Source organism: Sinohyriopsis cumingii, chromosome 12 (assembly GCF_028554795.1).
Source record: "Sinohyriopsis cumingii isolate HCF-2022 chromosome 12, ASM2855479v2, whole genome shotgun sequence".
Classification (NCBI taxonomy): Eukaryota; Metazoa; Mollusca; class Bivalvia; order Unionida; family Unionidae; genus Sinohyriopsis; species Sinohyriopsis cumingii.
The window spans coordinates 29,994,404-30,008,320 of NC_142972.1; the positions used below are offsets into that span (position 1 = coordinate 29,994,404).

The window sequence follows — 13,917 nt, forward strand, 5'->3', positions numbered from 1 at the left end:
CTTATAATACATGTATAGCACTCATTGAATAACTACAGTCCTGTGACATGTATAGCACACATTGAATAATCGCAGTCCTCTGACATGTATAGCACTCATTGAATAATTGCATTCCTATGACATGTATAGTACTTATTAAATAATTGCAGTCTTATTATATCTATATATATATATATATATATATATATATATATATATATATATATATATATATATATATATATATATATATATATATATATATATATATATATATATATAGCACTCATTGAATATTTGCAGTCTTAGCTCGCAAAGACTCAAATAAGAATGAAATATTTTTGAGAGTTTCAAAATTTTAGATGGAATTAAGCACTCAAGTAAGATTTTTCTATACATCATACCTGTGTATATATGATAATTAGTTATCATTCCATTCCAGCTAGGAAATAGTGATCGGCAAATCAAATAGCAAATAATTTAGATAAATGGGGTCTTAATTCTATAATTGGCTTCTCAACAGTTTTTGTATAATTTTTATATGATTTAAATTTCAAAATTGTTTAATTGTAAATTGGAACTGAGTTTCACATGCCATTAAAGAAAGTATGTTTATCACATGACTGCCATAATAATTAGGTCAGTATTTATAATACCCCCTCTTATTTCAAGATGTTCTAACGTTCATATCGTGTTTTAATACATACTTATTTTCTGAACTGTAGAATGTGTGTTGTATGAGTGAAACTCCACGTTATGAATTACTTACCTGCCATAACACTTGTTATGCTAAAAACATGATTGTCATAACACTTGTCATGCTAAAAACATGATTGTCATAACACTTGTCATGCTAAAAACATGATTGCCATAACACTTGTCATGCTAAACACATGATTGTCATTAATCTTCAGTAAAAGAAAAAAGCCACCACTTCAGTAAGTACCGATAGCATATATAAACTTCAGTAAGTACCGATAGCATGTATAAACTTCAGTAAGTACCGATAGCATATATAAACAGCAGTCATAAACAGCAGTCATGATTGGAGCTGAAGTAAAACTATCATTGGGACAGTTTAAATAGCAGCAATTAAAAGGCAAAGAGGTCTGGTATGAAACAACATTTCATGTATTACTTAATTGGCTGACAATAGCTAGTGTGATTTATTAAGTACTTTGAAGACTTGTGTGGTTGAGCCCATTTTGCTAATTTGCATAGGTAAAGTTCACAAAGTGAAACAAGTCAGTATAGGTAAATCAAAGAGATGCTAGGTGTGTGTTGAAGAACACAAGTTGTTACATGTCATTGCCTTAAATAAGAATTTTTAAGCCATTTTTATTAAATATTATTGACAAGCTTGTGAACAGTGGCAACATTTCATTGAAGTCAGATTTTACTCCATATAAAGTACAAAGCATGATTATTTCAGAAGACAGAATAGTGTTCAAATGTGATTCAGTTTTGAAGGCGATTCAAGAAGCAATTAGCTGTTTGCTATCATGGAGTTTTACTTTATGAAGCACACCAGTAAGAGGAGGAATTTCATTCTTTGCACATCCTGCAAAACAAAATATCAACATATATCATTCATGTGTGTAACATATCTGTTGAAATAGGAGTACCACCTGTATGTAATATATTTGACATGCTGAATTAAACACTTGGATTATGTGATGTCTATTCATTTTTCTGTAAAGACAAGCATATCTGTGATCAGACTGCATCAGATAGTTTTCACATTGCAAAAATTATGTTCATGCAAAACAACTCTGTTCTGACCATGATTCAGAGAATCCAGCAGAGAAGTTTCAACATCATTCATCCAGTCTCTAGTGAGTGTAGTGATGAACTCAAATGACACTTTCTTTACCATCAAACCCCTTATTGAGCTATTGACAGCAGCAAAGACAGCATCTTATTAAGCCTATATTTTGCCATCCAATCATTTTCAAGGATAGAAACGTTGTGTATGTTTTTGATGTCAGTATGGTTGTGATCATGTGAGTGTTTGTACATACATGTATTTGTATGGCCTTTTTAATTTTAATCTCACAGTGGCTTTATTTAAGATGTCAGAGCACAGCAGTAATATATACTTATATATTTATTAATGTGAATTTATGGTTTTTTATGGGTTTGAATTCTCATGGTTTGGGGGAAAGTTATGTTTTTTTGGTATTTAATCAAAAAAAAAATCAGTTATCATGTGGCCTTTCATTTAGGGTCTGTAGCGAGATTAGGAAGAAACACAAAAGAACCCATCACAATATCAGACTTGCACTAAGTTAGGATATTTTTTTATCCTAATGACCAACTGACCATGTACTCAAAGATATAATTGTATTTAATAATAATAATAATAATAATAATAATAATAATAACGATCATCATCATCATTTAATATTAATAATCTATCAGTTGAGAACATTTCATTAACTTTATTTTGTCCTAAAATTTGTATTAGATTCCCAACATGACTGATTACTCCATGACAGGCCGAACATATAGGTACTTCAAAGGAGACCCACTCTATCCTTTTTTCTATGGACTGTCCTACACAGAATTCCACTATGATTCCATCAGCTTTGTGGGTTCTATACAGGCTGGAGAATCCCTAGTAGTGAATGGAGAACTTACCAATTTAGCAGGAATTGATGGGGAGGAGGTCTGTGAAATTGATTGATTTTTAATTGTTTGATTGAAGTTGATCACATCAGGTACCTATCAAAACATATTAGTATCTTCACTTTGGAGATGACTAAAATATTGATATTGTATTGAATTATATAGAGAATATTACTTGTATCGAGTGAATAACAAATTTCATTGAAAATGAAATATGAAAATACTCGAGTTTTTCACCCACTTGAGGAAATATATCCATTATTCACATATAAAACTCCGATTTTCTTCTCTTTTGTTCAAACAAATGGTTATTCCAGTAACCATGTTTTGGACCCAGGGAAGGTACTTTCAACGAGGATTAGTCACACATAGATGCAATTTATATGAATGTCTATTGACTGGAGTGAAAAAAAAAATAAAAAATTTACTCTAGTAAAGAATTATTTCTCTTGGAAAATTCACTAATTGACAGACTAGCATACAATAAAAAAATCATAATATATACTGCTAGGGATATAATAATTTGTATAATGGATTCAGGCTCCAATGATGTATGTTTTCTTGTTAGAGTTTTATCTTTGTAGTCACTCTCCTCATTAACAATATGAAACAGTATGAATTTTTATTAACACTATATTGTGTTGGTGAGAGCTGCTTTGCTGTTTTTAAGTGATAATATAAGACACATTTATGATTTAAACATGAAATATGGTTAGAGCACTACAGAAACTGAACATTCAGCCATTCACATACCAGGGCATGAAAATAAGCGAAATGACAAACTAACAAAAAGAGATAGAAAGAGAGTTGGCCTTGCAACATTTTCATATTTAATTGATAATAATTGATTTTAGAACATTTTAATAGGTTTAAGGAACAACAGCAATAACAACAATAAAGCACCAAATACATTTCAGTATGTGTGCCTTGTGACCAAGAAATTTACCATATGTTGTCAACAGGCTATTGCAACTTTGTATTATTGATTATGTAAACACTAGGTAAATCCCAAGGAAAGTGTACACATACCATTACAAAAAACCATATTCTTGTAGGTTACTTGGTGTAAGTTCAGTTTCAAGGTTTTCATCCAGCTTATATAATTTCTCTCTCTTACTCCAGATTTCTGACAAATTTTTATCTTAAAACCAGGCCGATTTGGGTATTTCCAGGTAATGCAAATGATAACATCTGAACTCAGATTTACTTAGAATATATTGTGTATGCTACTGTAATTTGATTGAATAATGGCCATGGCAATTTTTCATTGAGTATTCCCAAAAGGACAAATATTGCTTAGCATACATTATATGACTTAGAGGTTAGAGATTGGAAATTTAAGACATTAATTATTGATGGAGGGAGTAAGCAGATGGCTGCATTTTTATTTCTTCTCACCAGGTGGTACAGGTGTACATTTGGTGGCCAGACACTCGAGAGCAGATGCCTCAAAGACAACTGGCTGCGTTTGACAGATTTTTTATCCCTAGATTCTCCTCACTACAGTTTAAATTTACCATTCAACCAGAAACTATGGCTGTCTGGACAGATGACAAGGGATTTGTAATTCAACCAGGTATACAGTTCAAATTTACATACATGTGTCTTCAGTACTAGTCCACAATTCACACAAATATCAGTACTCTTATTAATCCAACTCAAAATTATTGCATTTCCATTGTATCATAGCCTTAGATCATCACCCATTGTATTGTATCATAGCCTTAGATCATCACCCATTGCATTGTAACATAGCCTTAGATCATAACCCATTGCATTGTATCATAGCCTTAGATCATCACCCATTGCATTGTAACATAGCCTTAGATCATCACCCACTGCATTGTATCATAGCATTAGATCATCACCCATTGCATTGTATCATAGCCTTAGATCATCACCTATTGCATTGTATCATAGCCTTAGATCATAACCCATTGCATTGTATCATAGCCTTAGATCATCACCCATTGCATTGTATCATAGCCTTAGATCATCACCCATTGCATTGCATCATAGCCTTAGATCATAACCCACTGCATCATATCATAGCCTTAGATCATTACCCATTGTATTGTATCATAGCCTTAGATAATTACCCATTGCATTGTATCATAGCCATAGATCATAACCCATTGCATTGTATCATAGCCTTAGATCATTACCCATCACATCATATCCCTAGATTATTGCCTATTGCATTATATCAGCTTTTAATCACCACCCATTGCATCATGTCATAGCCTTGGATCACCACCCATTGCATTGCCTTAGATCATAACTGATTGCATTGTACCATTAGCCTTAGATCATAACCGATTGCATTGTATCATTAGCCTTAGATCATTACCCATCACATCATATCATAGCCCTAGATTATTGCCTATTGATTGCATTATATCATAGCTTTTAATCACCACCCATCACATTATATCATAGCCTTGGATCACCACACACTGCATTAGATCATAGCCATGGATCATTACCCACTGCATTATATTGTAACACCCCATGTGTTATATATCGAATAGACCAGAGTTCAGGACTTAAAAATACTTTTTATAAATAATAAAGGTGAGAAAGAACATGCCTTTCAATATTGCATAGTGGCTTTACATCAACACAGTGTTTCTCACAACACTATCAACGTGTGATAATATAGAGCAGTCTGGTTTGTCTAAATACCAAAAATTCCTGTGCATATTAACAGCTAAATTTATTAGATTGACTGTAGCACTTTCTGACATAGTATCTCAATGAAAAAGATAATTTTAGTACTTGTGTACTTGAGCAGTGTGGTGGGAGATAACAGTGGCTTTATAAAGAATTATATGATAATTATAAAGCATTTAAACTCTATAGCAATCATGTAATAAATCTACTTAAAATTTTATATAACAGTTTGATTCAATTTTGAGATTCTATAGTATCAAAGTTAATGTTCGTTATGTAAAAAAAAATATAATTTATGTTTTTTGATTGGATTTAGAATTTATGGCCAAATTCTTTTCTACTTATATGTTCATACTTTGCCACTCTGACAGCTATCTGCTGGTGCACTGTCTGCACTCATATTTATAGACTCCTATTCACATCACATGACCTTAGTTAGCCAGTCATTGTTTATCCTTCTCAGGGCTAGCCATGGTGATAACCAAGTCAACAGTTCAGACTGTATGGGAAAATCACTCTGAACACAAAATTTAGACAGAATTAAGTTTTCCTCTCTGTGTCTGTGGCGTGTGTTCTTACTTGTAATCTGATCTATATATTCATACCTATGATTACGTAGAACTGAACAAAATGGACAAGTGAATTTCAATGCAAATCGAGCAAGAGTGCAATGTACCAATGATGCAATGAGTCATAATACAGTTAGAAATAGCCGGGCTATCTATCAAATGCATACTATTGTGCACATTAAAGTAAAATATGTTCTACATAGCCAAGAAATTACAATAATGAACATTTACATTAGTTCTAACTTATTGTTCAACAAAAGTCTGACAAGAGAAATGTGATTCTTCGGCTGGGCACATTGATTCAGTCACTATCCTGCGTCTCCGTTGTTTTGGTAACAAACTCCACTGGATGGTTGAAGTCACTAATTTATGGACTGTACTCATATTTCTGGCTCTGATATTCCAAATTTCAGAAAGGTAAGTTAATTCACTTCCTAAACTATTGATGAGAATTTCCAGCACAGCACACGCATGGGCCAACATGGAAATGAATAGGGCACAATAACCACTAACATGCAAACTTCTTTCCACTTAATGCTGATGTTCCAGGGCTTGTAGAACTGTCAATGTCTTTAGATGAATTCCTTGATGAATTCATTAATACTCATGACAACAGCATGACATTAAGAGGACCAGAGCAAGGTGTTATACTCACATTTAGTATAAAACACAGAGTACACATTTATATGAGATGCAGACAGCAATCTAAAGAACACTGGGTGGGTGGCATATGTTCAGGAATGGAAGAAACAATGCACATGTGGTAGATGTTTTCAGCGATGGATAAACATGACGTGATCAAATATGCCAGACTTTTAGGTCAAACTTCATCTCACATCTCAACATTCAACATCAAATAATCTTGGCACATTAAGTGGAAAATGTTTGTGCATGCAAAACTCCATTTGCAATACCATTAAAGAATTACACTATATAGAGAACTGCATCATGTTTTTCTGACTTTGTTTCATGTTTTTGCATTATTATTATTATTATTATTATTATTATTATTATAATCATTGGAACATGATTTTAGTTCTTGATTGTGCCTAGTATTCTGGTATGTTGAGTTAGATATTACAATATCATAGGGGGGCCCCGAGTGGTCTAAAGCGCTGTCTGTTACGGATCACTGCCATCTCACCTCTGTCTGTGCCGGTTCGAGTCTCGGATTCAGCGAATGTGGGTATGTGAGAAAGCTTGCCAGTAGCTTCTCATGGGTCAGTGGTTCTTTCCGGGGTTTTCCCTGGTTCTTCCTCCACCATTAATACTGGCTGCCATGTATAGCCTATTGTGTGCTGAAAAATGGCATTAAACCCCACAACAACAACAACAACAATATCATAGCCTTAGATCATCACCCATTGCATTGTATCATAGACTTAGATCATCACCCATCAGATCATATCATAGCCATAGATCATAACCCATTGCATTGTATCATAGTATTAGATCATAACCCATTACATTGTATGATAGCCTTAGATCATCACCCATCACATCATATCATAGCCATAGATCATAACCCATTGCATTGTATCATAGTATTAGATCATAACCCATTGCATTGTATCGTAGCCTTTGATCATCACCCATCACATCATATAGCCTTAGATCATCACCCATCACATGATGTCATAGCTGTGGATCACTACCCATTGCATCATATTATAGCTTTGGATCACTACCCATTGCATCATTTCATAGCCTTAGATCACCACCCATTGCATTATATCATAGCCTTAGATCATAACCCATTGCATTTTATCATAGCTTTAGATCATAACCCATTGCATTGTATCATAGTCTTAGATCATCACCCACTGTATCATATCATACTTTGGATCATCACCCACTGTGTCATATTATAGCCTTAGATCACCACCCATTGCATCATATCATAGCCTTAGATCATCACCCATGGTATCATATTATAGCCTTAGATCAGCAAATGCTTGGTAAATGGTGCTTGACTTCATCTATAAAAAGTTTTAATGTTATCACCTTTATACGTGAATTATTTGTTTCTTATCTCCACAGGTAGGATAGGTTTGTCTGTAGGTGGTCAACAACCTGGACAGAAGAAAACAGTCCCATCTAATGTCATCACAGGCGAGTTTGTCATCAGAGGTTCGAAAGTGCTGAGCAGGTTTTGAGGAGAGACCTGATTATCAAGAGCAAATGTACAATCCTTAGTTGGTAGAAAATAGTCTGATACTGTGTTGTTATGCAGTAATTATGTATATAAGATGGTATTTTAGTAATAAAGATTGCATACCTAAATAACATCACTTATAGAATCTACTCTCAAATAATAATTTGGAAATGCTAGGCTTGGTCAAGCTACATAATATTTCTTAGAGTCTGCGAGAAAAATGATGATGAATTTCATTCATGCTTCACTGTAACGGGTGTACTGGTTGCATGCATGTGTTATGTTCTTGGTCTTGCTACCTACAGGGACTACCCATGCAGGTGGAAGTTATTCTCTGAACTGGTTGGCATTTTCATGCTGGAAATTTCAAATGCCCCAATAGTTTGCAGAATGGATTTATTCAGAGTATGGATATGATCTCTTATAGCAATGATTATATTGGAAAATATTAAAATTGATGATTAGTACAATTTTATTTTCAAACGATAATTATGGTTTTTGATAAAAATAGAAAAAATTAAATGCTGGTATTAGCTGATCTTGCAGACATTATTGTTAATCTGACATATGTTGTATTTACCTTACATCCAACTTCAAACAGAGAACAAGGCTACAATTGCATAATGCTCTGGTAAATCAAAATACACACTGTTTAGTCTGCTGCCGATTTCACATGGATAGCAGGTACCCAGATGCTGCCGCATTATCCTACATCAGATCTGAATTGCTGCTGTTGTATTTGGCTGCCTGTTACACATGTTGGGATCATTTTATGGCTGCTGATTCAAAAGTATGATTGGTTTTCAAGCAATATGTTTAACTGTATAATTGCAGATCAAGAAAACCAAATTGCAAGTCAAGAATACCAAATTGCAAATCAAGAAAGCCATTCAAAATGTTAGATATTTGTGAGTGCAGTCAAGAAGAGAATTGACATCCTATGCGTCATGTAATGTTGCAGTGCAGCTTTTATTAAGCATATCTTCTGTAACATTCCTTTTTATATCTACAGCTTGGATTAAACAACTTTTTTGTAACATTCCTATTTAGAGTTTTTTTAAAAACATTTTTTGTGTAACATTCCCGTTTACACCTGTAATGTACATATCACCTACATTGGCAATGAATGGCATGACTTTTATCATTCATCTTTCACTTGTGATCTTTTGGCCAATTTTGGCTAATTTGTGTATATTACTTTAACATTCACAGTAACGGTTGTTAGAAGTTAGTGAAAATAGATGAGTTTACAGGTATATTTTTGATTCACTAATTTATAAACTCTTTGCTAACTATTGTTGTCTTTATAACAATATGACACTTGGCAAAAGTGTATAACTTTTGTATGTAAATAGATGTAATAATTAATATCTCTATTATACCTAAGTTGTGTATTATGCATGTTTTTGGTTGCTTGTCTTTGTGTTTATGTTCCCACTCATTCATCTTAATTTGCTTCCGTCCATTCAGCTATCAACCCCAAGCAGCTTGCTGTTTAGATTGCGGCAAGACCACTCAGCATACAGAAATGAAATTTCATTAGCTTATTTTTGTTATGTAGATGAGCTGAGTAGATTTTCATGCCATTACAGTAGTGTTTCAAACCCAGTAAAATGAAGTGTACAGTATTGACTACAATGACCTCTGATTACACAGACTTGGAAAGCTATAGTGCACAAGAACCCCCAAAAATTAGTTAAAAGTCGTGCATATTAAAATGTACTCTGTGCAGTATGCATAGCGTGTAAAAGTCCTAAGGTCAAGATATAATATATAAAAATTCTACCTAAGCAAATAGAAATCTGGTTTGGTCATCAGATAATAACAAAATCTTGACCTAATGATGTAAAAAAATGAAATTTAAGACACCATGACATTTATTGGCAATGGAGTTGTACTAATAGAGATGTATATAGTTATCTAATTTGATCATGGTTCACACAGTCAGGGAGAATTTTTGTCAAGCCATTTTTAAGGATTTTTCAAGTTTTCTATTAGAATTTTGAAGTTTTCAATTAGTGTTTTGACTTTTCTCCATAAATTACATTGTAATCTGCTAGTCTTGTCTTTGATCTGTCAGATGTTACTCCCTGTTTTATTTTGTTTATTTAATATTGTTGACAATAGATAAAATAAAACATCTAAACATTTTGTATTCCCACAAATAAATTCTAGGCTTTTATGGCAAAATTCAGTTTTACAAGAATTTTCAAGACAACCCATCACATTCAAAGCTTTTACAATATTGTATGAACCATTTTAAAGACTGAATCATGAAAAGTTAAAACACAAAATTGAACCCAAGCTTGTGAAGCATGAAATATGGCTCACATTGACCTATTTTTGTGATTAAGGTATATTACTCAACTAGATGCATTCTTTAACCAAGTTTTACAGGATACAAAATGTTTATGTGGTCATGATCTTAATACATGTATTCAAGATGCACACAAATCTATTTGGTCATGATCTTACTACATGTATTCAAGATGCACACAAATCTATTTGGTCATGACCTTAATACATGTATTCAGGATGCACACAAATCTATTTGGTCATGACCTTAATACATGTATTCAGGATGCACACAAATCTATTTGGTCATGATCTTGCTACATGTATTCAGGATGCACACAAATCTATTTGGTCATGATCTTACTACATGTATTCAAGATGCACACAAATCTATTTGGTCATGACCTTAATACATGTATTCAGGATGCACACAAATCTATTTGGTCATGACCTTAATACATGTATTCAAGACGCACACAAATCTATTTGGTCATGACCTTAATACATGTATTCAAGATGCACACAAATCTATTTGGTCATGACCTTAATACATGTATTCAGGATGCACACAAATCTATTTGGTCATGACCTTAATACATGTATTCAAGATGCACACAAATCTATTTGGTCATGATCTTACTACATGTATTCAAGATGCACACAAATCTATTTGGTCATGACCTTAATACATGTATTCAGGATGCACACAAATCTATTTGGTCATGATCTTACTACATGTATTCAGGATGCACACAAATCTATTTGGTCATGATCTTACTACATGTATTCAGGATGCACACAAATCTATTTGGTCATGACCTTAATACATGTATTCAGGATGCACACAAATCTATTTGGTCATGATCTTACTACATGTATTCAAGATGCACACAAATCTATTTGGTCATGACCTTAATACATGTATTCAGGATGCACACAAATCTATTTGGTCATGACCTTAATACATGTATTCAAGACGCACACAAATCTATTTGGTCATGACCTTAATACATGTATTCAAGATGCACACAAATCTATTTGGTCATGACCTTAATACATGTATTCAGGATGCACACAAATCTATTTGGTCATGACCTTAATACATGTATTCAAGATGCACACAAATCTATTTGGTCATGATCTTACTACATGTATTCAAGATGCACACAAATCTATTTGGTCATGACCTTAATACATGTATTCAGGATGCACACAAATCTATTTGGTCATGACCTTAATACATGTATTCAAGACGCACACAAATCTATTTGGTCATGACCTTAATACATGTATTCAAGATGCACACAAATCTATTTGGTCATGACCTTAATACATGTATTCAGGATGCACACAAATCTATTTGGTCATGACTTTAATACATGTATTCAAGATGCGCACAAATCTGTTTCGTAATGACCTTAATATACGTATTCACGATGCACAAAAATCTATTTGGTAATGAGCTAAGCACAAAAGCATCATTTGAATTACTAAAATGTAAACTGTAGGTCACATTGGTCTTTTTTTGTAAAGGTGTGGTTCCAATAGAGATACATAGAATCATCTGGGTTGATGATCAGAAGATGAATAACTCATGAGAAATAAACTTAAAACACACACATGAACCAGTGTCATTGAAGTTTCAAATGTATGGGTCACATTTACCTATTTTTGTGATGAGCTGGTACTAATCAAAATGTATCCCTTAACCGAGTTTCATGATTCTAGACATAACTGTCCACAGGGTACAAAAGACTTATTTGGAAGTGAGCGGACACCGAAGCAGATTTCAACACTGATAATGGGGCATTTACATCCTTTATTTAATAGAGGTGAGCTAAAATATCATGTTAGTAAGATTAGACCAAACTAACTGAGGCAGACAAATGAAATTTGGTATGCATGTTTGTATGTTGATGTTACCTATGTAAATTTTTAGGCCATTATATCTATTTTTTAAATTGTTCTAAAAAAGTTATTTAAGTTTTTGCACTTTTTGTCTTTGGTCTGCATTGGAGGCATATTTGTCTTACAGACACATATCTAGTTGATTTTAATTGGTTTTTTAGTTGAGTTCAGTTGGTTTTGTAGTTGCAAGTAGTTGATTTTGGTTGGTTTTGTAGTTGCATGTAGTTGATTTTGATTGGTTTTCTAGTTGCATGTAGTTGAGTTTAATTGGTTTGGTAGTTGCATGTACTTGAGATTAATTGGTTTGGTGGTTGCATGTAGTTGATTTTAATTGGTTTGGTAGTTGCATGTAGTTGATTTTAATCGTTTGGTAGTTGGTTAATTTTAATTGGTTTTGTAGTTGGATGTAGTTGAGTTTAATTGGTTTGGTAGTTGCATGTAGTTGATTTTAATTGGTTGGTAGTTGTATGTAGTTGATTTTAGTTGGTTTTCTAGTTGCATGTAGTTGATTTTAATTGGTTTTTAGTTGCCTGTAGTTGATTTTAATTGGTTTTTTAATTGCGTGTAGTTGATTTTAATTGCTCTTAATGATGTATTGGTCTTTGGAACTCTTTGGACAGTAGTTTGTCTTCAATAGGTCTTTGGTCAGTGGTTTGTCTTCAATAAATGTTCAGTCAGTGGTTTGTCTTCATTAGGTCTTTGGACAGTGGTTTGTCTTCAGAAGGTCTTTGGACAGTGGTTTGTCTTCAGTAGGTCTTTGGACAGTGGTTTGTCTTCAATAGGTCTTGTCAGTGGTTTGTCTTTAGTAGGTCTTTGGACAGTGGTTTGTCTTCAATAGGTCTTCGGTCAGTAGTTTGTCTTCAATAGGTCTTTAGACAGTGGTTTGTCTTCAGTAGGTCTTCAGACAGTGGTTTGTCTTCAATAGGTCTTTGGACAGTGGTTTGTCTTCAGTAGGTCTTTGGACAGTGGTTTGTCTTCAATAGGTCTTCGGTCAGTAGTTTGTCTTCAATAGGTCTTTAGACAGTGGTTTGTCTTCAGTAGGTCTTCAGACAGTGGTTTGTCTTCAATAGGTCTTTGGACAGTGGTTTGTCTTCAGTAGGTCTTTGGACAGTGGTTTGTCTTCAATAGGTCTTCGGTCAGTAGTTTGTCTTCAATAGGTCTTTAGACAGTGGTTTGTCTTCAGTAGGTCTTCAGACAGTGGTTTGTCTTCAATAGGTCTTTGGACAGTGGTTTGTCTTCAGTAGGTCTTTGGACAGTGGTTTGTCTTCAGTAGGTCTTTGGACAATGGTTTGTCTTCAGTAGGTCTTTGGACAATGGTTTGTCTTCAGTAGGTCTTTGGACAGTGTTTCGTCTTCAATAGGTCTTTATTTACAAGTCATTTGTATGTATTTTAGTCATCAGTTGCAATACTTTGATGAGAAGCTTAATAGTGCATGAATTTCTAGTGAATTTGCACTCTAAAATCCATGTACAGAAATCACTTTGAATGAAAGACAGAGAAAGAGATAGAGTTATACAGAGAGAGTTGAAGAAGTCTTGTACTTTTTCTTTCCAGCATAATGCTATTGAAATTACTCTGATGTGTTTTAAAATGATGTATCTTCTCTCAGATCTTATTACTATAGATTTTTTATATTATGTACATGTATTTACATTTTTATACATGTATTTTTTGATTACCTTTGTGTGGCTTTTGTATTAAAACATTAA

General features: G+C 33.6%; 1 protein-coding gene across 1 annotated transcript; it reads left to right on the forward strand.

Annotated features, from left to right (window-relative positions):
* Positions 1 to 2,455: 2,455 nt before the first annotated feature.
* Positions 2,456 to 9,013, forward strand: LOC149786176 (uncharacterized). The gene is made up of 3 exons (XM_089975901.1): positions 2,456 to 2,647; positions 4,009 to 4,183; positions 7,890 to 9,013. The coding sequence occupies exons 1-3, from the start codon at positions 2,456 to 2,458 to the stop codon at positions 8,003 to 8,005; spliced, it is 483 nt and encodes a 160-aa protein (XP_089832027.1). The 3' UTR covers positions 8,006 to 9,013.
* The last annotated feature ends 4,904 nt before the right edge of the window (positions 9,014 to 13,917 follow it).

What these genes read in the sequence shown, in the direction of transcription:
- LOC149786176 (XM_089975901.1), top strand. Translation starts at nt 2,456, where the DNA reads ATGACTGATTACTCCATGACAGGCCGAACATATAGGTACTTCAAAGGA. An exon ending in CAGGAATTGATGGGGAGGAG is followed by an intron (nt 2,648 to 4,008) that starts GTCTGTGAAATT and finishes TCTTCTCACCAG; the next exon opens with GTGGTACAGGTGTACATTTG. An exon ending in GGGATTTGTAATTCAACCAG is followed by an intron (nt 4,184 to 7,889) that starts GTATACAGTTCA and finishes TTATCTCCACAG; the next exon opens with GTAGGATAGGTTTGTCTGTA.